The sequence below is a fragment of the Astyanax mexicanus genome, chromosome 13 (assembly GCF_023375975.1).
Source record: "Astyanax mexicanus isolate ESR-SI-001 chromosome 13, AstMex3_surface, whole genome shotgun sequence".
Classification (NCBI taxonomy): domain Eukaryota; kingdom Metazoa; phylum Chordata; class Actinopteri; order Characiformes; family Acestrorhamphidae; genus Astyanax; species Astyanax mexicanus.
The window spans coordinates 12,292,069-12,318,973 of record NC_064420.1 but is presented as its reverse complement, the minus strand read 5'-3'; the positions used below and the strand labels follow the sequence as shown (position 1 = coordinate 12,318,973).

General features: G+C 39.4%; 1 protein-coding gene across 4 annotated transcripts in view; it reads right to left on the bottom strand.

Annotated features, from left to right (window-relative positions):
• Nucleotides 1-6,465: 6,465 nt before the first annotated feature.
• prdm5 (PR domain containing 5) overlaps nt 6,466-26,905 on the bottom strand; it is an 87,265-nt gene continuing 66,825 nt past the window's right edge. For 2 of the 4 annotated variants that reach the window (XM_049486410.1, XM_049486411.1), the window contains exons 14-16: nt 25,036-25,121; nt 19,932-20,036; nt 6,466-9,774 (exon numbers count right to left, since the gene is read on the bottom strand). In XM_049486410.1, coding sequence (XP_049342367.1) covers nt 9,610-9,774; nt 19,932-20,036; nt 25,036-25,121 — 356 coding nt within the window. In that variant the 3' untranslated portion in view covers nt 6,466-9,609. Of the gene's footprint in view, nt 9,775-19,931; nt 20,037-24,107; nt 24,496-25,035; nt 25,122-26,905 lie in introns of those variants that run through there. The other 2 variants (XM_049486412.1, XM_049486413.1) reach the window with 2 other exon arrangements.

Genomic DNA, 26,905 nt, shown 5'->3' with positions numbered 1-26,905 from the left:
ACCGCGCTCGCAAAACCAGCAAGCTGATTGGCTGTTTCTCCTGAAAGGCAGAACTTTATCCTTGAACTGGCTCACAGCATTCAGTGTCCTGTCTCCTCATTATTAATACAGCTAAGTTGAGTGAAACGATTCGGGGCTACTGGAAAAATATTTGGGGCTAAAGCCCCAGAAGCCCAGGCCAGGCGACGCCCCTGCTGCTAACAAATAAAAACAGACCACAAAATAGACTTTATTGATAGTGTGCCTCATAATCTGGTGTGTCTTATAGTGTGAAAAATACAGGAATTATAAAATTACTTGCTAGTGCTTTTGTATGATCAGTGGAGATGAATGAAAATGAATATTGGGCATATAAACGAGGGGGTGATCATAATGTTTAGCTTGATCTGTGTACACACAAGTACATTTTTAGACCATGTTGTGATGTTGACTCCGCTGCAGATGCCGTTGGTGTCAGATAAAGCATTTTTGTGTGGTTTCTGGAGGGAGTGTAGAGTTGAGGTGCAGGACCATCCCTCACTAGCCTGTTTACACTGTTCCAAGTGGCAACTATTAATACGACTGCATGAGAATTCACCACACATCTGGATGAAGGGCGTCTACTTGGCTCAGATGGGGTTTCTCATGTTCTGCAGCGGGGAAATGAGGGTCCTGAGAAAAGTCAGTGACCCCCGGGAGTTGCGGAAGGGACCGTTTACAGGAGAACTTGAGAACCTGAAGGAGAAGACAAGCCGAGGCTGAAGAACGACGTCCTCAGTGAAGACTGAAGGAGATAAATGAGCAAAGTAACAGAGTTACATGTTCAGCAGCAACTGGATCCTGGAACTTACAGAGAGAATACAGAGCTTTACCACCAACACAGCAAAGGGGAAAGTAATGCTAACGCTTAGCTGACCTGAAGGTCTGAAATGAAGCAAAGTGAATTAAGGAGTGAGGAAAGACAGGAATAGAAATGAAAGCAGGATATTGTAATAAACCATGTCAGAAAAGCAGGAAAAGACTGTTTCTTACACTGCCCAAGTACTGTTTTTAACTCTAATTTATGCACTTGAAGGAAAGAAGCCACTTTAAGGTGCTGTAAATTCACCCAAATGTCCAAAGATATCATTTTAAAGGTAACATATTATTTCCACTTGGCCCTATAAACACTGAACGAGTAAAGGAGTTTGGTGTTTGGTGTCAAGAATCATATGCTCCTATGAGCTGTTTGGATGACTTTCTTATTGTAATATCACAATAAGAAAGCATGAATAAGACCACTCTTACACCACCTCTCAGCTGTCAACCCCCACCTGTCTGGTTGAGAACCTCAGACAGTACACAGCATGATTAGCCAGTAGACTTTGTCTGAGGAAGGGATCTGTACCTACTCTCTGTGGCAAGTCAGCAGATTAGGGGGAGATGTAAATATTTTTAAATAATGAGTTCTGTACTTCAGTCACAGTTCAGCATAAACTAGCTTGTTAGTATTTTGCCATTTAGCACAAGCTAACACTAAGGTGTGGTAAATGCTCATTGAGTGTGGCCAGGAACAGCTTATTTGCATAAACATGAAACAGAGCCCTTAAACACCTCTGAGAAATCTCAGAGAGCTGGTGAGATTTCTTAATGTGATTTTGTGCAAAGCACTTCATGAACATGTTGTGTAGAGCCCAAATTCCTATTCTAACTTATTTTAAAAGAGGTCCTTATTGTGTCTACAGTATGTTAACTTTAATTTTAAATCACTTTCTGCACATTTTATACAGTTTCCTTTGATGTGAGGGGTGGGCTTTTTGCCATGTCTGCAGTGCTGCCTGGTTCAAACATGTCCCAGAATTCCCTGTCCATCTTGTCAAATTAAAATTCTCTTTCCAAGGGACTGAAGGCACATGCTGCATGTTCAGAAAGTAACAATATTCTTTCTACTTATTATTTCTCAACTCTGTTGTAGTAAAATATCAAGGTCATTCAAATATTTTTAGAATATTAAACTGTATGTTTGAAATGTTATGTTGTCAAACTTCACCAAAGCAAGGCGAGTTTATTTATATAGCACCTTTCATACACAGCGGTCATTTAAAGTGCTTTACAAACTAGAAAATACAAATAAAAGTCCAATTAAAAAACATGTAAAAGAATAACAATAAAAATGGAAATAAAAATAAAATAAGAATAAACCATGACTGATTCAAACATGATTAAAAAACATTTAGAAGAACAACAATAAACACCAAACAAATGCATGCAAGCAAAATATCTGCTTGCTTTTTTATGGAGGACAAAAACCTTCCCTAGAGAAATGGCTTTCAGTGAAGTGGATGGATTTTTGACGTTAGTTAAAGCTAAACTAGCTCTTTGGTTAACATCTTCACCAATAGCCCCACAAGCACCTTACAATTTTGCTTGACTGGAGCTTCATACTGTAACCGACCTTCCACTCCAAAAAAAAAAATAAATAAACATGGACAATTGTGTGCATTTTTCTTTTATTAGTTCCTTTAACCACAGACGCAGCTCCTCTTCTTTGAAAGGCAGTGAACATAAGTCAAATAATGTGTCACTATGGTGTTCAAGAGATAAACAGCTCGGTATAATGCTAATAAGCCTGTTAGAATGTTATGGTAGCATAGCTATATACTTCATAAAGGAGTGTGTCCACAGCAGTACAGTGGTATGGAAACTTTTCGGCATCCCTGATAATTTTCATGATTTTTCTTTATAAACCATTGTTTGTTCCAATTAGCAATTTAATCATTTATCATTTAAATATATCATATAGTAAACAAAAGCAGTGACATTTGAGAAGTGAAATGAAGTTTATAGGATTTACAGAAAGTGTGCAATAATTCTTTAAACAAAATTAAGGAAGGTGCATAAATTTGGGCATCCCAACAGAAAAATTACATCAATATTTAGTAGCTCCTCCTTTTGCAGAAATGACAGCCTCTAAACTCTTCCTATAGCTTCCAATGAGAGTCTGGCTTCTGGTTGAAGGTATTTTGGATCATTCTTCTTTACAAAACATCTCCAGTTCAGTCAGGTTTGATGTTTTTTTGATCATGGACAGCCCGCTTTAAATCACACCACAGATTTTAATAATATTCAGGTCTGGGGACTGAGATGATCATTCCAGAACGCTGTACTTGTTCCTCTGTATGAAAGCTTTAGTAGATTTTGAGCAGTGTTTAGTGTTTAGGGTCGTTGTCTTGTGGAAGTATCCAACCCCGGCGCTTTAACTTCAACTTTCTCACTGATTTTCGAACATCGTTCTGAAGAATCTGCTGATATTGACTGAAATCAATGTGACCCTCAACTTTAACAAGATTCCCAGTACCTGCACTGATCAAACAGCCCCACAGCATGATGAACCTCCACCAGATTTTACTGTGGGGAGCAGTAAAGTGTTTGTCTTGGAATGCTGTGTTCTTTTTCCACCATGCATAAATAACCGCCCTCCAAAAAACAAAATTTTAGTTTCATCAGTCCACAGCACCTTATTCTAAAATGATGCTGGCTTTTCCAAATGTGCTTTAGCTTTAGCATACCTCAAGTGACTCTCTTTGTGGCGGGTGCGTCGCTTCAGACTACATTCACTTTAAATACAGTATAGCCACAAACCATTTAATACAAAATCACCAGAAATTCTAAAAAACAAAAGCAAAAGAAAGTGGTTGTGGCAGAATAAGGAGGATCTTCTTTGCTGTAGAGAATGTCTTTCCAATAAGACATGCTGTACAGTTCACTTTAGCCTCATGATGTATCTGTAAACACAATTATTACAGAAAAATAAGTTCCTGTATTAGAATCTGTGTTGGTATCAGCTGCTGTGTATTGGAATCGGATCTCTGAAGTATTAAGGCATGTGCTCCGTGGCTGTATGCAGTGCACAGGGCTAATAGGTGTTGTCTTTGACAAGTCAGTGGCGGCTCAAGCCAAGCTAAAGCTTTAATCACGCTCTAACCCGCAGTTACCAAGCTTAGAGCCGGGCTTTAGTTAATGACTGCGGAGCGAACACTTTGTAATCAAGGACCAAAGTACATATGATTAGACTGCCATCAACAGTTTACCCAGGCTCAAGAGTTTATAATTAGCAAAAGCAAACAGCTGCCTGGGAATTGGGGATTTTCATAAAGTGCTGATGAGCACAGCAAAACTCGGTCTCAACAAGCACTGGATGCAATTTATCTTACTCATATACTGTAGTACAGCACTGCGCAAAGGCAGCCTCAGGCAGACACCAAAACACCCACTGTATCTGAGCTCATGTTTTAGTAATAGGACCATCTAAACTGGTATAGAGGGCACTTTATAGCTCAATACTCCTTATTTTCAGAGTTACAAGAGGAAGAGGTAAATCCTCCCCATAAAAATTGAGACAACCCTTTAAGAACCAGATACAGATATATAGCAATTGAGTGCTAAAGTTCAGCAACCTAGATGCTGGTTAACTAGTTATCTTTAGGGCATCGCATGTCTTCAGAATGGGGGCAGGTGGTGCACCAATTAATTATTATTATTGTCCATTCCTTAATTCCTCTGTGATGGGAAGCAGAAATTAGCTTTTATTCGCTTTTTTTTTTTCTTTTTTTTGCTGCAGCCTTTGCCATCTGTTGTACTATTTAAGGTGGAACGGGAAAGTTAGCTAGTTAGCTACTTAGACAAACAACAAGCAATTCTTTATGCTTGTTATGAAGAAAATGGCCTTAAAACATTTAAACTATACATTAAATGAGCTCCGAGTGGTCCAGCGGTCTAAGTGCTGCCATTATGATCAGGAGATCGCCGGTTCGAATTCTGTTCATGCAGCTTGCCATGGGCTATGCAATGGTCTTGTTCTCTCTGAGTGGGTGGATGGCGCTCTCTCCCCACATCAGTAAAGGGTGATATAAACAGCACAAGGCGTCTGTGAGCTGATGTATCAGAACAGAGTCGCTGCGCTTTCCTCCGAGCCCACTGTGATGCTACTCAGCAATCAGTTCAAAAAGAGGCGTTAGCTGACTTCACGTGTCGGAGGAGGCATGTGCTAGTCTTCACCCTCCTGGTGTTGGGGTATCACTAGTGATAGGGGAAGTCCTAATGACTTGGTTGGGTAATTGGCCATGTAAATTGGGGGAAAAAATTTAAATAAAATTGGAACAAAAATTTTTAACAAACTTAACAATACTTACATGTATGGTTTATTTGGTCACTTCTATTGCCATCTTGCCAGTGATTCCCTGCCCTCTGTTTTGAGTGTACCTTACAAAGATCTTAGTTTGAAGGGTCATGTAGCTGTCACACATCCCCCACCCCCTTGAGCTTTACACAAATTGGGACACTCTACCCCTAGACGTGAACATGCAAAACAGAGGGGTAAGGCTTAGTGGTAGGGCCAAGAGGTGAAATGGGATTGGGCCTTTGTGTTAGGTTTGCTTTGCTCCTTGAAGAATCATCTCTGGTTGTATGTCTAAGGCTATGTTCAGACTGCAGGAAAATCAGATTGGATTTGCATGTCTGGACATCACAAACGTATCTTCATGGGTTGCTATGGTATCAAGGTCAGTTTACTTCTTTCACTCTGGATTTGAAAGGTTGTTGTTGTCACATCGTAAATGATGCAACGCTGTCCAGAGAAAGAGTAGTCAGACTGAGGTCCCCATTTTAGCAATCTATAGACAAGCCATCAACCGTGCACCACATAGTTTAATTTAGTGGGTCAGTGTGTCTTTGCTATCGTAACGATGGGAAAAGTACACCTAGCGTATATCGAAACACACAAGCCAATTCTCTTATATAATCATAGGGGTGTTTTGGATGTAAAGTATAAAACAGCATGTGACTTGCCATTCCCTTTTATAAGGGAAGTTTTGCATTCACACTGCAGTTTACAATTCTACAGTTTAGGTTTGCAGAATGTAATAGAATGTAAAGTTCAGAGAGCTGCTTTGTCAGGTGGCGGGACAAATTTTAGGTCTCTGACGGTGTCCTTTTGCTAGATTTCGGCACAACACCAATAACGTTTTGCTCTGGTATGTTTAAAGATGGGCTCAGCTTTCGGCAACTGGTCCAAAAGTCTAAACCATGTAGACAATAGTTCAATAGATCTAGACCCTTCACATCTGCTTCTTTGGTTCAGACCAAACTGAAAAGTTAAAAGGTCCGGACCAAACAATTATTACTATTATATAGGGTATTGGATAGGTAATGAAAGCACCAGCAAAAGTTCTACCAGAAGACTAATGTTAAATCTTCTATACTCCAACCAATCACTAGCCTCCACCTGCACTTAAAACACAGCTCCTTACACATCTGCTCAGATACTGAAGTTTCGCCTTTCCCTTCATTCACCTGATTAACAACAGTTTGGTCCCACCCAGGTGCCCAAGCAGTTGGATCTTCCACCATCATCCATGTATGGCTAAATAGAAATTAGAAGAACTGGGAATACTGGCCTTTAAAAATGATTTATCCAAAATAAACACATCCGTTGAAACGTTATTTTTTCATTTGTATTTATTATGAGATGTTTTTTGAACAAATAAATGCTTATAACCTGATAAATAGCTTTACATTATAATTAAGACTTTTCAACAACAACATGCATTCACTCTCTCTCTGTATCTTTCATCCAACAATCCCTCCCATTCCAGACGAACAAAACACTTGAAAGAGAAATTTCATTAATTTCCCAGAGATTCAGAATGGATTTGATCATAAAGTGTTACCTCAGTGGAATACTTGGGAACAGCCACACCTGTGTTGTAAGTTGTAAGGTGTTATCTTATAAGTGAGGTTGAACACTGTACACACTGGATGAGACAATACTAGTAGCTATCCTATAACATTTGGCCACTTGACATGTCACATTTTGTCACACCAATCCCACTCTGAATTTCTGTAGAATTAATTTGAAAAATCAATTGAATTCCACTTTAATACACTTGCAAAACATCAAACCAAAACAGTAACATTTATTATATTAATAATTATAACAATTAAGGAGTTATATTACAGATGGAATGATTTGAAGGAATGAACTTACAAAGTATAATAACAGAAATAGATGTGTGCAAAAGTCAACAGAGCACCAAACATCCAATTTAACTTCAATACTGCAGAAAATAATGTACAACCGGGAGCCAATCAGCATTCAGCTCCTTCCTTGGTCCCCAAAAGTAACTAATAACAAATGTAACTTCTCTTAATTGCAATAGGCAAATAAGCATAATATATAAAAGATAAAAATCTTTTTTTGAACTTTTTTTATGACACCATTATCTGTAATATTGCATCACTCCCACCTGCACCAATCAATATGCAGTTCAACCTTTAAAGGTTAAATAGTTCAGCAAAAAAAAATAATGAACAGTGAGCAGTTGATCAGTTAATATATGTTATATATGTAATAGCTGACGTGTGCTTCTATAGTTTAGAATGGGATATGCTAGGCTAATGTTCCTAATAAACACTGGATTCTCCTCTTTGTAAATATATGGCATATGTTTGTTTTTTTATAAATTAAAAAAAGCTTTTTAAATAGGAATTTAAGAGTTTATTAATAGACTTTATTTAAACATTCAAGCTAAAATCTAAAATCACATTGATTTGTCTCTGCAATAAAAAAAAAATGAAAATCTTAGTACACTTTGAGGGTTGGGCTAATAGAGATTTTTGACCATGTATTAACACTGTCCAGTGTTTTTAGCTTAGTGTTTTTTTTATAAATTTATTTGCTAAAACAATTTAGAATAATAGCAGTCTTTTATGATTTTACAGTTTTATGTTTCACTCTTTTATCCACACAAAAATACTCAAATATAAAGAATTTTATTTTTGTATTTACGGACTAAAATTATGAATGTGTTTTTAAATTCATGTTTATATATTTCTGTGTTCATAAAGTTCACAGTTTTTATGTGTTTACAGAGACGAGTTAAAGTTGATGATGATAGTCTTAGTCCAGTGCTTTTTAGCAATGTTAGCCTAGCATCTTAGGTTTTTGTTACATATTTTGATTGATTACCTGCATATGGAGTCAGTGATTAATCACATTCATTGATGGATGTTTTATGAACTATTCTTTTAACAGAAAAAGCACTGTGTTAAACAATGCAGTATAATAACATGGATTTAAACTGAATGTCTTTGAGCTTTAAATTCACAGTAAGACGGCTTTCTTTATGTACTGGCTCTTCAGCAGAGTCATGCATAGCTGAGCTAGATAGATAATCGGGGTAGGATTGCACTGAAAATAAGCACCGTGCAGTATTGAGTTACTGCAGTATTGCTGCATACAGTAATATCAGACAGAGCGAGAGAGTCAGTGACTTTGGGGGAATCCTTATGTCTTTGGTTCTACACGGGACATGGAATGTATATAGACTTTGGACCTGCACTCACTGGCCATTTTATCAGAAACACTGTAGTTGTTTCTTTAAGATCATATGCTTATTCATATTTTAGCCCCAAACATCAGAGAAAAAGAGAGAGGCAACTTTCTCAATACAGAACCTGCTTCTGGGGCTTTTAATTCCTGTATATCATAACTAGCCACTAGGGGTGTGCCATATTGTAACAATATTACACCCAGAATTATCGTGCCATATCACTCACCCATAATTATCTCATCAGGGTACGACTTTTTTTGCTGTTTTTAGCAAAAGAAAAATCCCACTGTTCTCATTTCCCGTAAGAAGACATACTATATCTGTCTAGTATCATTTATTTTACTATAATCCTGGATATATGGAGATATTTGAAGTGTATTATTACTATCATGACTACTATCATACTATTAATTTACTTCTGTTACAGATCTGATAAAATTATTGTATTTTTTAAATGTCTCAGTTAGGGGTGTGCCATATCATATCGTATGCAATAATACAATTAAACGCCTTGCATGTGTACAGGTAAGCCAACAGCAGAGCAGACAAGTGTATGCAAAAGTTTTGGCACTCCTGGTCAATTTTATTCCATGATTTGTTGATTTCCTAAGAGAATGAGAAGATATTAATTCTGCACATTTTAATTAATGCACAATTACAATTTAATTTCTGAATTGGGGAAACAAATCTACCATAGAATATGGTTTGCACAAAAAATATGGCACATTTAAAGTGACATAAATCAGGATTTCCATTCTAATAAATGCAGCAATAAACAGAAATAGTGTGGGGGGTGTATTTCACACAGACAAGCTACTGACTTCACAGGGGTTTGCACATTTTTGTATACAGCCTACCATGTGTACAGTGAAATGTGCAATTAGTGTAAGTAAGTATTGCCTTACAAGGTTTACAGGTAAACTTACAAAAGAGAAACTATGTGTATACAAAACTTTGGGCACATCCGGTCAGTTTTATTCCATGATGTTGTTGTTTCTAAGAGAATGAGAAGATAATTCTGCACATTTAATGTGCAATTACTGTTGCGGATACAAATCTGACAAAAGATATGGCACATTTAAAGTGTTATATTTTAGGATTCCCAATGTAATAAATAAACAGAAATGGTGTGGGCATATTTTCCTACATCACATGGGTTCACAAACTTTTGCACACAATTTACCATGTTCACGGTAAAATGGCCAATCAGTGCAGGCACATGGACACCTCAGACTACACGAATACATCTGTAGTTCAGTCTCTAGGCCTCAATCTCTCCGTGGACGTTTTCCATATGCACTTTGAGGTAGTCGTTGCGGGTGAACTTCTTGTGGCAGAGGGAGCACTCCGCCATTGGCCGGTTGGGATTGTGGGTGAGCTTGTGCCTGATCAGCATCTTCTTCAGACTGAAGGACAGGTCGCAAACCTACAGCCAATCACAGAACAGAACAAAAGAACACAGACAGGATGTGTTAGACAGTGTAGTCCAAAGACTATCCAAATTAGCATATTACACTGACATGCAAAAAGGAAGGCATAAGAACGCATCTAACTGTAGAAGTTGTTAGGTGTTATTTTGTGAGTGAGTGAGTGAGTGAGTGAGCTTGATAATGGGTGCCGGATGGATTTCACAGTGATAATTGTGTACTAGAAATATTCCATAAAAGGTATTACCATCCACAGTGGACAGTGCAAGTGGATACAATTGGATGGTAATGATTGTGACTGGTGTCGTCTGGCTACAGTTGTCCTTGCAAACAGACTAGTTCTGTTGGTTAGACTCTTGTAGAAATCACAATAACATTCAATGCAGGAGTCCCAACACGCATTTCCCACAAGTCAGTGCAGCATTCATTAGCTTCCATGGGACACATGGCATGTGTCATGGGACACAATACTAGTTCTGTACCAAAACAGAATTTTTACCATGTTCTCAATTGTGGAATTATTAAATCAGCCAAATGTGTGACAGCAGTGCAATGCATACCATCTTGATCCATTCCAACAGCTTTTTTGAGTGTAGTAAGATTGTTCACTGTCATTGCAGGTCTAGAGTATTTCTAGAACTACTGATCTCCTGAGATTTTCAGCCCAAAATCTCAAGAGTTCACTTAAGAAAGAACATCCAGTGAGCTTCAATTATGCAGAGAATAGCCAGACAGGTTGGAGCTGACAGAAAGGCTACAGTAACTCAGATCAAACACTCTGTACAATTGTGGTAAGCAGAAAAAGATTTTCAGAATGCACAACACTGTGTCCAACCTCGAGGTAGATGGACTACAACAGCAAAAGACCACTTTATTTTCTTTAACTACACTAACTGGCCAAAAGTTTGTAGACTTTTTGCTTATCCAATATTTTCTCCAAATTCAAGGAATATTAAAATAAAGTTTGCCCACCCTGTTGCTGCAGCAACGATTACCATCTTACTGGAAGGATGGCATGGACTAGATGTCCGAACACTGCTATGAGGGTTTGATGGCATTCAGTCATGAGAGGATATGTGAGTTCAAATACTCTTAATGTTGGATGATCAGTTCTGGATCAACAGTATTGGGTGGAGGTCCATCACTCTAGAAAATACTCTGAAGCCAAGAGCTGGGGGTCTTATACCCCTTCTTGCTGACACATGCCATTGTACATGAAGCATAGCATGAAGAATTGACAAAAGCTCTGCTGATGCATGACAGCTTTGGCTGAGACTCAAATTGGGAAAAGCAGTGTGGGCCGAGATACTTTGCAAATGTGGTGTTTGCACAAGCGGCTCGGGCAGATTGCTGTATTACACTCAGCAACCAGAGTTTTGGCACAAGATGCTAAGGGCAGATTGCTGTATTATATTCGGTAACCGGGGTGTTGGCACAAGTAGCTAGGCAGATTGCTGAATTTTACTTGGCAACCAGGGTGTTTGAACAAGTGGCTTGGGCATATTGTAGTATTATACTCGGCATCCTTGGTGTTGGCTTAACTGATTTGGGCAGGTTGCTGTATTATACTTGGCTACCAGGGTGTTGGCACAGGAGGCTGCGGGCAGATTCCTGTATTATATTTGGCAACCGGAGTGTTGGCATGAGTGGCTTGGTCAGACTGCCGTATTGTACTCGGCAACCGTGTTGTTGGCTCAAATAACTTTGACAGATTGCTGTTTTATATTCAGCAACCAAGGTGTTGGCACAAGAGGCTGTGGGCAGATTGCTGTATTATACTCGGCAACCGGGGTGTTGGCACAAGTGGCTACGCAGATTGATGTAATTTACTTGGAAACTAGAGTGTTAGAACAAGCGTCTCTGGCAGAATGCCACATTATACTCAGCAACCGGAGTGTTGGAACAAGTGGCTTGGACAGATTGCCATATTATACTTAGAAGCAGGAGTGTTAGCACAAGTGTCTCGGGCAGAATGCCATATAATACACGACAACAGGGGTTTTGGCACATTCAGCTCTGGCTTGTTGTCGTATTATACTCTGCAACCGGGGTGTTTGCACATGCAGCACTCAGTGAGCTGAGCTTGTGTGTCAGAATTAGGCTTTTATTCAAACAGTACCTAGGCCAATGCAACTCCAGCTCGACATGGATAAATTCATGTGGTACTTAACCGGGAAAGTGAATTTTGTTATCTGTGCAGGGTCATGTGTGGACACTCCAAACACTCCCTGTTATATTGTCAGTGCATTTTCTAGCTGTAGCTGAAAACCCTCTCACAGACATATATGTTTGGACATGGTCAGCAACTGAGGACTTTTCATTGCCAGATGCTCCTCATTGAGAACCCCCTACAGAAACTCTTACACACAGAACCCAAACCACTTTAAGCAGCACTGCCAACAAAACAGAGACTCCAAACAAACCAGTTAGAAAACATCAGCCAAGCCATGCAATGAATCACACACACTTTCAACCCTCAGAGCAACGACCTCGTGCCAAAACATAGCTAAATCCCCCCCCAAAACACACATGGACATACTGTACACATACATACATACATGATTTTGCCATATTTTTATTGCACACATAAAAAAACATTAAGCCCAGTCAATCATCATTACACAGCAGATAAAACTGAAGGCTGGAGAGCTAAAGAGAGACAGAAATGCTGAGAAGGAACATAGGGGGTGGGAGAGATGGGGGCAAATCCAGCTGTTCCTTTCACACTGTAATGATTGTAATCCCTTTACCCAAACATACAGTGTGGAAAACATCTCACATCCCCATGCAGCTCCCATTAGGGGCACGTGCATGCTCTGCAATTTCACACAGATTAGGGACTGGATGGGATTTTGGGTGGGTTGTGTGTGCGTGTTAACGTTCTACAGCTAATGATAATACAACCTGGAAAGTTCTAGCCTTTAGGCATTGTGCCTTGCAGTGACTGTGAACACACAGAGGTACCTCTTGGAACAGGAAAAATAAGAAATATCTTAGATATTGATTCGAAAATTGGCATTAAAATGGTATCTGCACACTGTGCTCTACGCCCTTCTGAAATTGTGTACCTTTTAGAAGTTCAGTAGTAGGTTCTGATTGGACAGTGATTACATTTCATTTTGGCTCAAATTCCGTGCTGCTCGTAAACAAAATGCAATCCTATGCATTGTGATTTATTTTCAAATATTCACAGTGCCACACAGTGGAATACAATACAGTGGAGCTGATTGCAATTTAGGTGCAATTCTAACACAAATTAAATTCTTGTGTATTGCAGTAAAATGTAATGTAATAATGGTTTTGCATTTCATTTTGCCCTGTTTTCCGCATGTTAGTAAGGTAAAGCAATGCACTGTGTGGATTGCATTTACATTTTCGCATGGTAGTGTTTTCTTTTCAATTTAGCACTAATTCCTCTATATAAATAAAATTTCCACATTCAGTGCTTCTTATGCCTGGTTTATACAACACAACTTTGAGTTTATCAGTTGTTGTGGCTTTTACACTACATGTCTGATCGGTGACATAGGGATACGAATTACTCATTTTTTTTGCTTGGAAAATAGTGATTCATCTGGCTGCTCTCCAAAACCATGTTTTGAAACAAAGAAAACACGTGAGAAATAATTTTGCTATACAGAATATATGTTGGTTGGATATGTGTTTCTCTCTCTCTCTCTCTCTCTCTCTCTGTAATCACATGAACTACAGGTAGTCCATAGGCTGCTTTTGACTCTTTTGACAGTTGCTGACTAATATATATATATATATATATATATATATATATATATATATATATATATATATATATATATATATATATATATATAGGGTAACATCTGACCCATGAGGTTGTTTGAACTAGGATGAAAAAAATATATAGTTATAATAAAATTTTGTGTAAATTCCTCCCCTGTCGCTTGCGCCTGTCTTGCGCTCGGCATGTCTTTATTTTCTGCCCGTTCTTGGTTTTCTGCCAGTTCTCGGGCTCCCTATCTCGTTATAAAGGCGTTTTTCCCGCCTCGTCCCAATTCACTAGCCAGGGCAGCGGTCTGCACTGATCTGATTGGCTGAGAAGAGCGTTTGGTGATCTTACACCACACGTGATTGGTCTGTGAGTTTACTGTGCCGCAGAGCGCGTATACCGTAAGGAAAGGAAAAGTTCCGGTGCTTTAAATGAACACGGTCACAATTACATCCTTCTCAGTAGTTTATCGGTTTTGGTCCCCATTGGACAACGTCTGGGTCCCCCAGTGCTAGATCTTTGCCAGACGTCTGAGAAGAAGAAACTGAGAAACTGAACAAAAAAGTGAATTATGTCTGTTTTTTTCTTCTTCTGACTAGACTTTGCAACCCCTGGAACAGTGCTCAGTAAATGCTCCTGAAATTGTGGACACTGTGTTCTATAGGTGCTCCTGAAGTCCTGCATATAGAGGCATCAAAAATCACTTTGACGCTGTATGATACACAGTGACTCTTACAGTGCTCACTTACTGTGTTGATTTCAGGAAGTCCTAAATACATGTATGCGGTTGTCTGCACAGCTGCTGACAAAATCCTGTGTATCTGGCAAGACGGATGAAGAAAATCAAAATAGCAGAATCTATAAAATTCAATCCCAAAAGAATTTAAACAATCAAAGCTGCAATAGTTTTTAAAAGCTCAAGGTCTCCTGCTGTTGTCTGTGTTTATAGATGCCAGAACACAACTGTTGTTCCTCATGTGATTGATTTTACAAAAACATGACAAACACAAACCACTTTATAGCATTTCCTTTTACCACTAAATCCTCTTAAACCACTGCTCGGTCAAAGTTACAAGCCCTTTTCCCAAAAACGTCGGAAAATACATGAGAAAAAGACATTCTTCTGCCTCCTGTTTACTGTTTAAGAAGATCAGAGTGGACAGAGTTAATCCTCATCACTGCTAACCGGTTTAGGAGAAGCTTTTATAGGCTTTTGCTCCTCCTTGGTCATGTTATAGGGGATATGTAACTAATACCATAGCTTCATGGCATTTATGCAAGCCAGGCATGAGGCACGAAGCAAAGTCTTAATCAGCATAAATAGCCTCAAATGACGAGTAATGTATATAAGAAGCTAAAAGACGTTGGATTAGGGATGGTTTTCGCTTCGTGGTAATAAATGGGAATTACGTGAATAAATTACTGCTGGATGAATATTCTAGGAAGTGCTTTACAAAGTTCTTTATGATGTTTTTTTTTTTTTTAGGACATATTCCGACCAAACCTCTAGAGGGTTTAAAGGACCCATCAGCTTTTAGTATCTGGTGTGACCCCCCCTTTGGAGCAGTAACAGCAACTAAACGTTTATGGTAACTGTTGATCAGTCCTGTACACCGACTTAGAGGAATCTCAGCCCATTCCTTGTACAGAACAGCCTCAACAGCCTATTTGGGTTTAGGGTTTTCCTCATATTAACTGCTCACTTTAGGTCTTTCCACAACTTTTTGATCGGATGAAGGTCGGTACTTTAAAATATGAACTTCAACCATTCTTTAGTTGAATGACTTGTGTGCTCAGGGTCATTGTCTTTCTGCATGACCCACCTTCTCTTGGGATTTAATTCATAAACAAAAGTTCTGACTGGGGAGACTGGTGGACAGCGCCATTTCTCCGGCAGTATAGATAGCTGAAGAATGGAAGAAAAAAAGAAGGTGATCTTAAGAAATTCCTGTGGCTAGCCGGGCGAAATCAAAGGAAAACAGTGTGCAAGTGTTTTTCATTTGGTTTGGTGAGATCAGTAAGATCAGTGAGATGTTCTTGGTCTCCTACTGAGTGTTTCTATCCTGTTTCACTGTGTGGTTATTGCTAAGGAAGTATTTGAACTCTGAACTGTGTGTGCATGTGTATTTAAAGAAGATCTTTATCTATTGGGGTTACTCAGCTTCAGCACAGTGTCAAGTACTGGATCTCTCTGTTCCATTTACAGACTCCCATTCAGAAATGTTCCTATGTGAAACAACTGACCTCTCCTTTAATTTGACTTTTTTAAAGTTTGGAATTCTTTACTTATACTTATACTAAAGTATCAAAAGCCATGAGCTAAAGCAGTACGTAAATGAATCCCGAGTTGATCCAGACGTTTACATTTAACAAGTCCAAAGTGTCAAGTGTATATTTGATCTGTCAGAGAAGGCATTACCCACCAGTGGACAGTGAACAGCACATTGGATGGCAATGATCACAACCAACCATGTCTGGCTAGAATTGCCCATTTGAACAGACAAGTGAAAAATCACAACAATCAAAAATCACAACCACATTCAACACAGGACCCCCCCCCAAACACACAACCAACCTGCAGGTCAGTATAGTGTTCTTTAGCTTTCATGTGTCATGGGAAATATCCATACCAGTGTCTCCAGTGAATGGATTTCATGATGGGAGGACATGCAGATTTACGTCAACCTCCCATGAGTCCTTGTTTGTGTACATGTACAGGCTACAAGCATGTAGATCACTGATAGCATTTATAAACAAACTGGAAGATTGAAGAATGAAGTTATGCAAAGCAGCTGCTTTTGCCCTGCTGTTAGGACACCGCGGACTGGACTGTCCCTGTTGCCGGAGATGCACTGGAACACTTTAGCTGTGTCTTGTTTTATGTGGTCACATGCGTTCCTGGCGACCCATGAAAATGAGTGCTATGAGTTTTCACCAAAAACACATTTAAAAGAAATAACATTGTAATATATAGTAGTATTAAAAAGTTTGGGCACACCTGATAATTTGCATGATTTTCCTGTATAAATCACTGATTGTTCAGATCAGCAATTTCAGTTAAATATATCATATAGCAGATGTGTGCCATAATTTTTAAAACAACATTAGGCAGGTGCAGACATTTGGGCACACCAACAGAAAAATTACATCAATATTTAGTAGATCCTGCTTTTGCAGAAATAAAAGCCTCCAAACGCTTCCTATAGCTTCCAACAAGAGACTGGCTTCTGGTTGAAGGTATTTTGGATCCTTCTTCTTTACAAATCATCTCCAGTTCAGTCAGGTTTGATGGTTTCTAAACATGAACAGCTCGCTTTAAATCACACCACAGATTTTCAATAATAGTCAGGTCTGAAGGACTGAGATGATCATTACAGAATGTTGTACTTGTTCCTCTGTATGAAAGCTTTAGTAGATTGTGAGCAGTGTTTAGTGTTTAGGGTCATTGTCTTGTTGAAGTATCCAGCTCCGACGCTTTAACTTCAATATTGTCACTAATTCTTGAACACTGTTCTGAAGAATCTGCTGATATTGACTGGAATCCATGCGACCCTCAACTTTAACAAGATTCCCAGTACCTGCAGGTGACTGGTTTCTTATCATATTGAATCAAGTGGGTCTGTTTTTGTTAAAGCACAGACCTGACAGTCACCTGCTCTTCAGATGATTTATCTTCTTATCTGTATCTTCCTGGTCAGGGTCATGGTGGGTCTGGAGCATATCCAACATCACTACTAAAGCATTAGCATGCCTATGACTATGGGCATCATCCAACATTGCTAACATGACTCTAGCATTTAAGCTCAAAAGTTTGGTTAAGTTAGCCAACCGTGCTGGGGAAAAAAACTGTGTTCTTGTGGAAAAGCCACTAAAACGATTGCCCTTCATGCTCACAACTATTCAGTCCTGCTCAGCAGTTCAAGTAATCTATGGTTCCCATCCTGGTCCTGGAGGACTCCTGGCCCTGCACAATTTAGCAGTTTCCTGCTCTAACACAGTTTTAACTTAAACTAAGGAAGGATTTGTTTATTTAGCTAAATAGCTGGATCTGGTAAAAATAAAATTGTGCAGGGCAGAGGGTCTTCCAAGACCAAGGTTGGGAAGCACTACTCTAAAGCACGCTAAATAACAGCTGAAAAGCTGACTGAGCAGTTCCTTATAGTCCTGTATAATATCATAATATCATCAATAATTTAATTTCAGTGCATCCCAGCAAGAAATGTGTCACTGTCCAAATGTGTCCACGCTGTACTGTATATCCTCAAACTCCCACATTAAACAGATCGGTTATTTTTGGTCAGGGTCCACCAGCCTGACCCGTTCTCAGCGAGACAGTCTGGTGTCCCCTCACAGACAGAGAGGAGACTAGGAGGCCTTGTGTTATTTTAACAGTGTGGCTTGGAACTGGGCTGCTCCGGGTGTGAGGTCCGGCCGATGTGTGGGTGTGTGTGTGTGTGTGGAGGTCAGACAGGGGTCAGTTTGTGCAGGGCGGTTTCGGCCCTATGTCCGCCTGGCAGGACATCCTTCCCCTGCTGCTCCAATGGCACAGTAACACTCCATCAATGTACTCACACCCACTCAAATACACCCAGCACACACACACACAAACACTCAGCAAAACAGAATATACAGCTCTGGAACAAATAAGAGACCACTTAGAAATGATGAGTTTCTTTGATTTTACCAAATTGAAAACCTATGAAATATAATAAAGAGGAAGATGGATGATCAAAGCCAACAAACCAAACTGAACTGCTTGAATGTTTGGACCAGGAGTGGCATTAATTATCCAAAGGCAGTGTGTAAGACTGGTGGAGGAGAACATGCCAAGATGCATGAAAACTGTGATTAAAAACCAGGGATATTCCACCAAAAATTGATTTTTAAACTCTTAAAACTTTAAAAATATGAACTTGTTTTCTTTGCATTATTCTGAAAGCTCATTTTCTCATTTTTTCTGCAAATAAATGCTCTAAATGACAATATTTTTATTTGGATTTTAGGAAAAATGTTGTCTGTAGTTTATAGAATAAAACAACAATGTTCATGTTATTCAAACATTTACCTATAAATAGCAAAATCTGAAAAACTGATTCAGAAACTGAAGTGATTTCCAGAGCGGTATATAACACAGACATAAGGATATATATAAATATATATAAATATATATATATATATATTTTTTTTTCTTTCTTCATGGCATTGAAGGCAACTCTCGTGGATTTACTCCAATCTGCCCCCCAAAGACTTCTGCTTTCCATAGGCTTAACACTGATTTCATCCCCAATATATTCTATACAAGACTGTGACTTGTTTTTAGAAGATTTGACTTTGACTTTAGTCACCAGTGACTTAAGATTCAACTTAGACACTCAACTTGGACTCACTCCTGAATCAAGACACAGCCTCAGAGACTCAAGAAACAACTCTGACTTTACTTCCCAAAAACTCAAGACCAAACTCAGATTCAACTCTGACTTGGTTCACTGTAACTTACTTTCTACAGACTGGAATATGACTTACTTACCAGGGACTTAATATTAGACTCTCCTCAGACACCCAACTTGGACTCACTCCCTCCCTATAGACAAGAGGCTTGACTCTGACTCACTTCTGAATCAAGACACAAGACTCAACATCTGATTTGCTCCATTAGGGCTAGACACTGACTTGTTCCATAGACTTGAGTCTGATTTGCCTCCAGAGACTAAACTCTGCCCAACTCCCACTTAGAGACTCAAGACACAACTCTGGGGATCACAGCAGTCAGAGATTTAAAACAAGACAGTGATTTTCTTTATATAGACTGGACTCTAAATTGCTCACCAGAGATTTCAAATTCGACTCTCAACTCTGATTTGTTCCAATGAGATTCAACTATGACCTGCTCTCTTGAAACTCTAAGATTAACCTTTTTACTTCCTAACCAAAGAGTCTAGACTCTGACTCACAATCACACATTTTGACTCTGACTCACTTCGCTCCCCAACAAGTCATCTTAGACTTGTTCTTTCTCAACTCAACTCAACTCTGTTCACCAAAGACTTGACTCTTGACTCAAACTTCAGAGATTGGACTTTTACGTGCTCTCCATGGTCTTGACTCTGACTTGATCCTCAAGGCCTTTTTCAAACAGTGTTATGTAATAATGTGAAGTGTGGTATTCAGGTTTAGTGTGAACTGCACTGCCGGACACTTTATTAATCACAGTCATGGCTCCAGCTTCAGACTTGAACAGAGGTAAAACAAGTCCAGCTTTAGTGGTCTGAGGCCCAAACCTGACCAGCGTCATACAGAACCCACAACCCACTGCTGTCTCCTTCCCTACTGTAAGAGTCTGTAGGTTGTGGTAGGGTAAGTGTGTGCATGTTAGTGTGTGTGTGTGTGTGTGTAGTGTGGTGAAGTACTAACGTCACACTGGAATGGCTTTTCTCCGGTGTGTGTCCTCATGTGCTCATCCAAACCTCGCTTCTGACTGAAGGCCTTGTTACACTCGCTGCATTTATACGGCTTCTCCTATAGGGGGGGCAGAGAGAGAGAGAGAGAGAGAGAGAGAGAGAGAGAGAGACTGTTATGTACAAAATAAATGTTTCCAAATACATATGAAAGAACAAAATAACATGACTTTATTAAAAAACAACACACACACACACACACACACACATAAAAGCTTACACACATACATACACACAGTCTGTTATATAACTGAAGATCCTGTGATGTAAACAAATTAAGTGTCTTTTCTGGAAATGCACCTGGAACAGATTTTACAGACTCCCATTGCACTCCCATAACACACACACACACACACACACACACCCTTTCCACAATCCACAGACCTGCACGCAAACTGATTACCCCGTGAACTTCCACTCAGTGTGGGTGAAGACATGAAATAAGAAGAGGAAAAAAAGAGGAGTGCCAGCTAGCTTACTGTTATACACACACACACACACACACACACACACACACAGATAGCAAAGACCTGACCCTGATCTATCGTGTTATATTGTCATAGGAACGGGTGGACACAGGAAGTAAGGATCCTGGGAAACTGAGTAATCTTATGGTCTGTGTAAGGAGGGGCTATCACATACACACACAACCACACACACAACCACACACACAACCACACAATCAAACACACAGACAAGAGAGACAGACAGAAGCCTGATTTCTTGTTAAAAAGATGTAAAAAACTTGGCTTAAAGGTGTTCTTCTGCTAAAACTCATCAGACAGGAGGTAACAGTGCTAGTGCAAATATTACATCAGTGTAAAAGGCTTTGTCCAGTAATTCAGTGCTAAAGAACAAATGGTTTACATAGGATCTCCAGTGGATTTCACATTTTACAGAGACTCAAAGACTAGATCAGTGGCTAAACTGCACTTAGCGGGGCATTACACATGTTGTAAAGTAACATATGACATTGCAAAGTCTGTTATTAGTGTAAAAATGTCTATTTTAAAGTGTTTCTAACTGTTGTCTGTCTCGCTGCCTCTCAGTGCTGTTAGCCAATCAGAGCCGATATGTTTGCATGTATAAATATTAATGAGCAAGAGCTGAAATCCTATAGCCCCTCTTGCCACCCCTTCACTGGACTAAAGCAATGCTATACTGGATCACTGAAGCACTTTTTTAAAACAAAAACGAATAAAATACTAGAAACCAAAACTAGACATTTTAAAATAATTGAAAAAAATGGTGGAATAAGACTTTTAAATATATCTTACTGAAGACAGAGAGATAGACAGAGATGAATAGAAAGAGAGAGAGAGAGAGAGAGAGAGAGAGAGAGATGCTGTCTTTGGTGTTTAGACTCTACTGTGCTGACAGGAGTTATCGGAGGAGTTCATTGTTGGATCTGTCAGTTTAACGAGTTTCAGATCAGCCATTAAAACACCAGGCTGGAGATTCACTCATACGACACTCTCGCAAATATGCGAGAGGTCAAGGGTCATGGACGAACACACGGAGAACCACTAATGCCAAGTGGAGGAGGCTGCACGATACACTGCGAGAAAGCATCACATCTGCAGCAGCTGTGCTTCTTTACTTTGCTGACCTTCACACAATAGACTGAATTGTGAGTGTATGTAAGCTTCAGCTTTCGCATGCAGTGAAACGAGAGCAGAGAAATGAGTAGCACTGACTGTTCACTGCCCAAATAGATCGCATGTACCAAATTAGCACTACCAGAGTCTTACATCGAGTAAGCAGACCTTCACTATACATAATCAGAGCGTCCTGCACATTATGCCATCATCAGTGCTGCTCTCGCGCTCTTGTGCTTACCCTCTGTGGTGTGTCAGACATCAGCTCATAATTCCTCCAGTAAAAAGCAGCTGCTGGCCTCGTAGTGATGCCAGTGCTTGGCTTGATTACACTGCAGTTCAGTTCTAGACTGGAACTAAATGAAGTGTAAATCCTTCAGCTCTCCAGGTTCCTCTTGTATACGTACATTCAAGCTAAGCTAAATCTCCATTAGAAATCACAGAAATATTGGAGTCTGCTTCTGGCAATATTCAGTTTAGAGGTCTGGAGCCTGACCTAAGTCTGAAGAGTCCTGAGAAGCAAGCTGAAACCTCGGATTTCAGATCAAATTTGGACTTTAGAACAATTTTCTGAAATTTTCATGAATATGGGTCGGGTTCAGGTTTTAAACTGACCATTACCGGCCGTGCTTTATACGAGAAAAGAAAAAAAAGACAAAAAAAGACCAGACCTTAACATCATTGAACGTGTCTGTGAAGATTTAGATGGGGAAAGTAAAAAAAAATAATAAAATAAATGAAAAGAATTATCAACTTTGAACACTGAAAGTAAAAGTCAAGTAAACTTAAAGTGACAGTCCATAAATTTGGGGATTTGGGGACGTCTTTGGTAAGAATATGTAATTGCTCAGAGAATGCAGAAGAGTACCTTTAAGGTTAATGTAAATGTAAATGCATTGTTGTCTAAAATTAAATGTTTTTAAGTATAATATTTTGTTTATTTTGATCATATGTGAAATGCTGCCAAAGTGTAGAGAGCAATTACATCCAACAAACCTACCAGACCACTCTGTTTTTAAATGTATAAATGTATTAGAAATTGCAGGGATATTTGAGCTAAAACACTGATACCATTCATTTTAAATTGTTTGTCCACTCCTAACTGAGGTATACTACTGCTTTTAAATAAAAAAAAAATATCTTAGGTACTGCTACTTTAAGATTACAAGGTAACATATTACACATGGTTCCTTACAGGTTAATTCCGTAACTAAAATTTTATTGTGTAGATTTTCATGTGTTGTCCATTTTACCCTTAATTTGTTCACTGTTAATTTCCCAACCTTTGGATTAAGCCCTATTCAGACGGGATTAGTTTCTCAGGGAGTCCTGGGGTAATTTTTCTTATTTATGGGGGGTCCTCTGTGATACTATTCCCGTCTGGACCAACCATGTATGTGTTTTTTTTAGACGTCCTCTGAGAAAATTACAGGCTGCATTACCTACAGGTTTTCACTGAACTCCGTGGTCCTCCAGTAATTTTATTCCAATCTGGACGCACATCTCTGAGTTTTGTCTCCTCGCATTTAATAAAATAGATATTTGTCCACTGCCACGCACCATAATTACACTTTGGGCACATGTTTCCACGGAGATCCACGTAAAGACAACAGTGAGTGAAAATGGAGGAGCTACTGAACAAGATGTCACGAGACCAAGAAAGCCAAAAAACTCACTGGTCCTCCTGTTTTTTTAATTGTAGTCCGGATGCAAGAGTTTTATCGCTGAGTAGAAATGTGAAATATTTTTCACAGACATCTCCCTGACAAACGAATCCCTTCCGGATAGGGTTTTAGACTCAAATCCCCACTCTAGTCTAGAGTCTACCAGCAGAAAGTGTTTAGAGGTCTGCAACTAGACCACAGCGCAGTGACTCATGGTAAAACAATGGATTCTGGTTCCTTGTTTTTATGCTTCTTGGAATTACTCGTTCCACCTTAAATAGTGCAAAGGTTACAGTTGTCAGAATGTACACTGAAATGCCAAAAATCATGGGATGGCAGTGTGTAAATTGACCAAGGGTCACTTGAGAGGACAGCTGCAGAATGCCAACACTTGTAAGAGTTGTGAGGTATTATCTTGTAATACCTTGGTTCCGGAACCTCATTTTGTTGGTGGAAACACAGCGAAAGGTTCAAAATTAGGTTCGCGAACCAGAACCGTGCCGGTTCCACGATGGCGGAAAAGCGCTAACAGTGGGTGCCAGATGGGTATAACATTCAATTTCTGAAGTTCTGCAGGACTTAAGGACTTAAGGAAAAATTCCTTGATCCACAGTGTTATATGTGTCATAGAAGGCAATGATTGTAACCAGTTATATCTGTCTAGAATTGTCCGTGCCAAAAGTGAAGCAATGTAATAGAATTACATTTACATTTAATGTAGCATGCTTGAACATCCTTGGGACTAGGGCTGCACGATTTTGGAAAAAATTGACTTTGCAATGTTTATTTATTTATTTTTTTTCAACAATATGCAGTACGATATTAAACTGTGTATCTACCCCTTGTGTCAAGAATCAAAACACTGCAACATTACGTGTTTGATTTTATTGCCCTTGGTGATTTTGCACGTCCTGGGATGTGACTATTGTGCATGCCCACATCTTGATGACGATGCTTAAACGACATATCGTGCAGCTCTACTTGGAACATATCAAAAGTAATGGGACTGTTCTGCAGATCAGATGACATAGAGCTAAGGCTGTGTATCAATAATCTTTTAAAACTGCTTGAAGACCTCATTCTGGGTTGACGTTACACACAGCCACAATTGACTTTTAAAAGGTTAAGCACTTATAATTTGTCAGTATGATATATTGCTCTGCAGTGTGTAAGACAGTGTGTAATGCAGAAGCACTGGGTGTGTCTGTGGAACGGAAAACAGGTCCAATTTTCCTCAGCCAGGTTCCTATCCAACGAGCTGTGGAAAAGATGTTTTACTAATAAATGATAAAAGTAGCAAAGTTCAACGTTACAGCTTATTGGTACACAGCCTGGGGATTACAACAGAACAATAGAACACTAATAATAGAGACTACGATCTCATTGAGAGAACTGAACTTAGAAACACAGAAATAAAGTACCAAACAAAACAACTAATTCATAGACAACAGTTCATCATTTTCCCACATTTAGGCCCAATCCCATTTCATCCTTGGCCTTACCACTTACCCCTACCTCTTCTTTTCAAGTGTAACCCTGGGTTTCCAAGTTTTTTTTAAGGATTTTTAATAAGACAGCAACAATCAACCATGCTGAATCGCAGCACACTTAAATCCATCAAATATAAAAACTACATATTATTCAGGATGCTTTAAAAAATATGTAAAAAAAAAAAATCTTATAACTGGCTGGGCTGAGCCCCAGATCTTTAGATACCCAGGCAACGACCATGGGTGTCCACAAACTTTTGGCCATATAGTGTGTTTGTGAGTGTAAAAGAGAAAACAAAGTGAATTACCCGAGTGTGTGTACGAATGTGCATCTTCAAGCCATCGTTCTTGCTGAAGGCCTTGTCACAGTAAGGGCACTGATAAGGACGTTCACCTAAACAAACACAAACACACACAAACAATCATTACTATCATCACCACACTGGAACAATCAGCAATCAGTCAAGCATGCAACAGTTTAGCATCAGACTATATTGATGTGTGTGCAGGGCCTCCTGTATTAGTGCAGATGGGATGAACAAATCTAGCCAGACACTGCCGGTTACGATCATTACCACCTGCTGTGGTGAACACTGTGAGTGAAAAAGTCTTCTATGATGTATTCCATTCTGGTTGCACACATGATATTGGGCACAAAACCAGAAATGTACAGAGTGTACCATCCATCTGGCTTCCACTATCAGCAGGCCTCACTGCAACTTTGATAACTCATGCCACCTTGCCATGAGCACACCAGCCAGTCTTTTACCTCAAAACATATACAGCTTTCTCAAGCCATCTTCTGAAGGAGCACTTCATAATCAATTTACCATATTTTTTGCACTGAAATGCTCACATAAAATCCACAGAGACTGGAGCAGTGTTAGCACTAGCCGCTAACCTTGCTAATCGCTAGCTCTTTTGCCATTCAGAGGTGAGTCATATCAATCTGTAGCCTGCTGATAAACCCTGGCTAGCACTGCTGAAGCAGCATTAGCATTAATCGCTAACCATGCTAAGTGCTAGTTCTTTCAGGGTTCAGAGGTAAGTATTATCGGCCTGTAGCCTACTGATAAACCCTGGCTAGCATTGCTGGAGCAGCATTAGCATTATTGGCTAACTGGGATAAGCGCTCTCTCTCTTGCCATTCAGAGGCAAGTATATTGGACTGTTGCCTGTGCGTTTACAGTGTTAAAACAAACTATGTGAGATGAACTGCTGGCTAATATCACCCCGGCTTACCAGAACACTCAGGGTTACACCGTGTAGTGCTGTAGGGTGGCATTAGCCGCTAACCGCAGCTAGCAGTTAACCCTAGTAGAATACTAGAAATCTAAGCTTACTTTAAATAAACAGAAGCACTTTACTCACCCAAGTAAACAGTTTTCAGGAGATAAATCTGCTTTTTTATGAATTACAGTTTTGTTTACTTAACCTAACTTTACTGGTTTTGCCACCCAGCAGTGGGACCTGCTGTATTAAAAGGAAAACATGGCAACAAAAATGTTCCTTAATAGTGTCGCTTAATGCACCTTATAATCTGGTAAGCCTTATGTATAAAAATATAGACCAGAAAATAGACGTTTATTAATAGTGCGCTTTACTAAATATTACGTTGCCCCTTATAGTGCTGTCTTATGACTTTTGGCATGTCAGCTGTACACTTCTGAAAGTGTCTCTGTTGGCTCTTTGGCGTGACAATAGAGACATCATAACCACATGTATTTCCTTGCATCCTATTCTATCATGACATAATACATGCTCATACATGAGGTCTTCTACAGAACATGGTTCTGATATCACAAGTTATGACATCACTTGCACATTCCATTCCACTGGGTTTAGAAACCTTCCCTTTGGTCCAAGAAATTCCCACCCCTTGCAAAGTGGAATTTAATTTCAAAGCTGAAAATATGTGGTATTGTCTTTCTTGGCTTTGCAGTTTTATACAACATCCAACCGCTCCAGGCCTTTTTTACTGGTGCCTTTTTACTCTTTAACGAGTTCAATATCTTCATCTGGAGCAGAATAAATGGAAACAGAAAGGGCCACTGTAGTGCAGTGAGGACTTATACTACTACAGTCATACTGCCTTAACAGGACAAATGTTTGCAGTTTATAACCATTATATTGTGTGGCATTGTGGCAAGGCCAGGAAAATCAAGTACAATTACACTG